Below are 1,936 nucleotides of genomic sequence, written 5' to 3' on the forward strand. Positions count from 1 at the left end.
GAAAGTTATTTTAAATAGTAAAAATATTTCAAAATGTTACTGTTTTTGCTGTACTTTGGCTCAAATAAATGCAGGCTTGGTGAACAGAAGAGACTTCTTTAAAAAACAGTAAAAATCGTACTGTTCAAAAACTTTTGACTGGTAGTGTATATAGATGTATACATATCTGTGTGTGTATACATGTATTAAAATATATTATAAATATATTTATTGTATTTATTATAACACAGTTTTTTGTATAACACAAGTTACTTGTTATACAAAGTGATTTATATCTATGATTTCTATAAATATAAATATTTGTTTATTGTATTTGGTTACACACACACACTTCAGTCTGTCTGCTTTTATGTAGTTTTATGTAGCATAATTTTACAAAACTAAAGTCAGACCGTTCTGTTTTTGCATCAAATGAATTTTCTGTACAAAGTAAATTTTTTGCTGGAAAATGTGGACATGCTGATATTTCTTGGGAAAAATCAAGCTAGGAAAGAGCACAGGCAAAGTCTTAGTCTGTTTATATGAAAATATTTATTTTATTTGCATTATTCACAGGGCTCCAAACAAAAAAATCGAGTAAGGAGCCATTGGCTCCTATAAGAACAAATTTTAGGCGCCAAATAATTTTTTTAGGTGCCACAGAATAAACGTGTTTTATTTATTTTATTATTACTTTTTAACATTTCAATCATACTTTCATGTGTTTATGTCTAATATTTTCTTGAATTTATCAGCATTTTAATCGATTTGATCGATTTAGTTTGTCTTTTCCAACTTGACATAAACAGTAGTCAACATTTGAAGTGGATCAAAAATGTTCATCAAAGTTGTCCTAAGACAAGAACACATTTTGGTTTTAAGTTTGATTTGAAAGGATTTTGACATGTTGACTACTGTATATATATGTGTGTGTGTTATCTGTGTATATATCTTTTATTATATATGAATATATAAAGAGCACTTCTTGTTGACTTCCCAGTAAAATATATATATATATATAGGCCTACAATTTAATATATAATAATGTATATTTGACCATTTACAATTTATTACTCTCTACTATTATATATATATATATTTCACTATCTATTACTATGTATTTATTCATATATATATATATAGGCCTACAATTAATAATATATAATAATGTATATTTTACCATTTACAATTTATTACTCTCTACTATTATATATATATATATTTCACTATCTATTACTATGTATTTATTCATGCATTATATATATATATATTCACATACTCAGGCTTTGTTCTGGATCTTACCTGTCTCACAGTTCTGCCCGCTGAAGCCCTGCGGACACATGCAGATGTTGGGAGACGCGCAGGAGCCGCCGTTCAGACAGCGGCCGTCGCAGAGCGCTGCGGGTCAGAGAGAGGACATGTGACGGGTCAAGCAACGGGTCATGTGACGGGTCAGGTGACGGGTCAAGCAACGGGTCATGTGATGGGCCATGCGACGGGTCATGTGACGGGTCATGTGACGGGCCATGCGACGGGTCAGGTGACGGGCCATGCAACGGGTCATGTGACGGGCCATGTGACGGTCAGGTGACGGGTCATGCGACGGGCCATGTGACGGGTCAGGTGACAGGTCAAGCGACGGGCCATGCGACAGGTCATGTGACGGTCAGGTGACGGGTCATGCGACGGGCCATGTGACGGGTCAGGTGACAGGTCAAGCGACGGGCCATGCGACAGGTCATGTGACGGTCAGGTGACGGGTCAGTTGACGGGTCATGTGATGGGCCATGTGACAGGTCATGCGACGGGTCATGTGACAGTCAGGTTACGGGTCATGTGACGGGTCAGTTGACGGGTCATGTGATGGGCCATGTGACAGGTCATGTGACGGGTCATGTGACAGTCAGGTGACGGGTCATGTGACGGGCCATGTGACGGGTCATGTGACGGGCCAGGG

At 37.8% G+C, this 1,936-nt stretch overlaps 1 protein-coding gene across 2 annotated transcripts in view; it reads right to left on the reverse strand.

Moving 5' to 3' along the window:
- nell2a (neural EGFL like 2a) overlaps window positions 1-1,936 on the reverse strand; it is a 113,842-nt gene that overhangs the window by 19,391 nt on the left and 92,515 nt on the right. For both annotated transcript variants that reach the window (XM_016494760.1, XM_016494761.1), the window contains exon 15: window positions 1,282-1,377. In XM_016494760.1, the coding sequence (XP_016350246.1) occupies window positions 1,282-1,377 (96 nt within the window). The remainder of the gene's footprint in view (window positions 1-1,281; window positions 1,378-1,936) is intronic.

This window comes from Sinocyclocheilus anshuiensis, unplaced genomic scaffold (genome assembly GCF_001515605.1).
Source record: "Sinocyclocheilus anshuiensis isolate Anshui unplaced genomic scaffold, SAMN03320099.WGS_v1.1 scaffold923, whole genome shotgun sequence".
Classification (NCBI taxonomy): Eukaryota; Metazoa; Chordata; class Actinopteri; order Cypriniformes; family Cyprinidae; genus Sinocyclocheilus; species Sinocyclocheilus anshuiensis.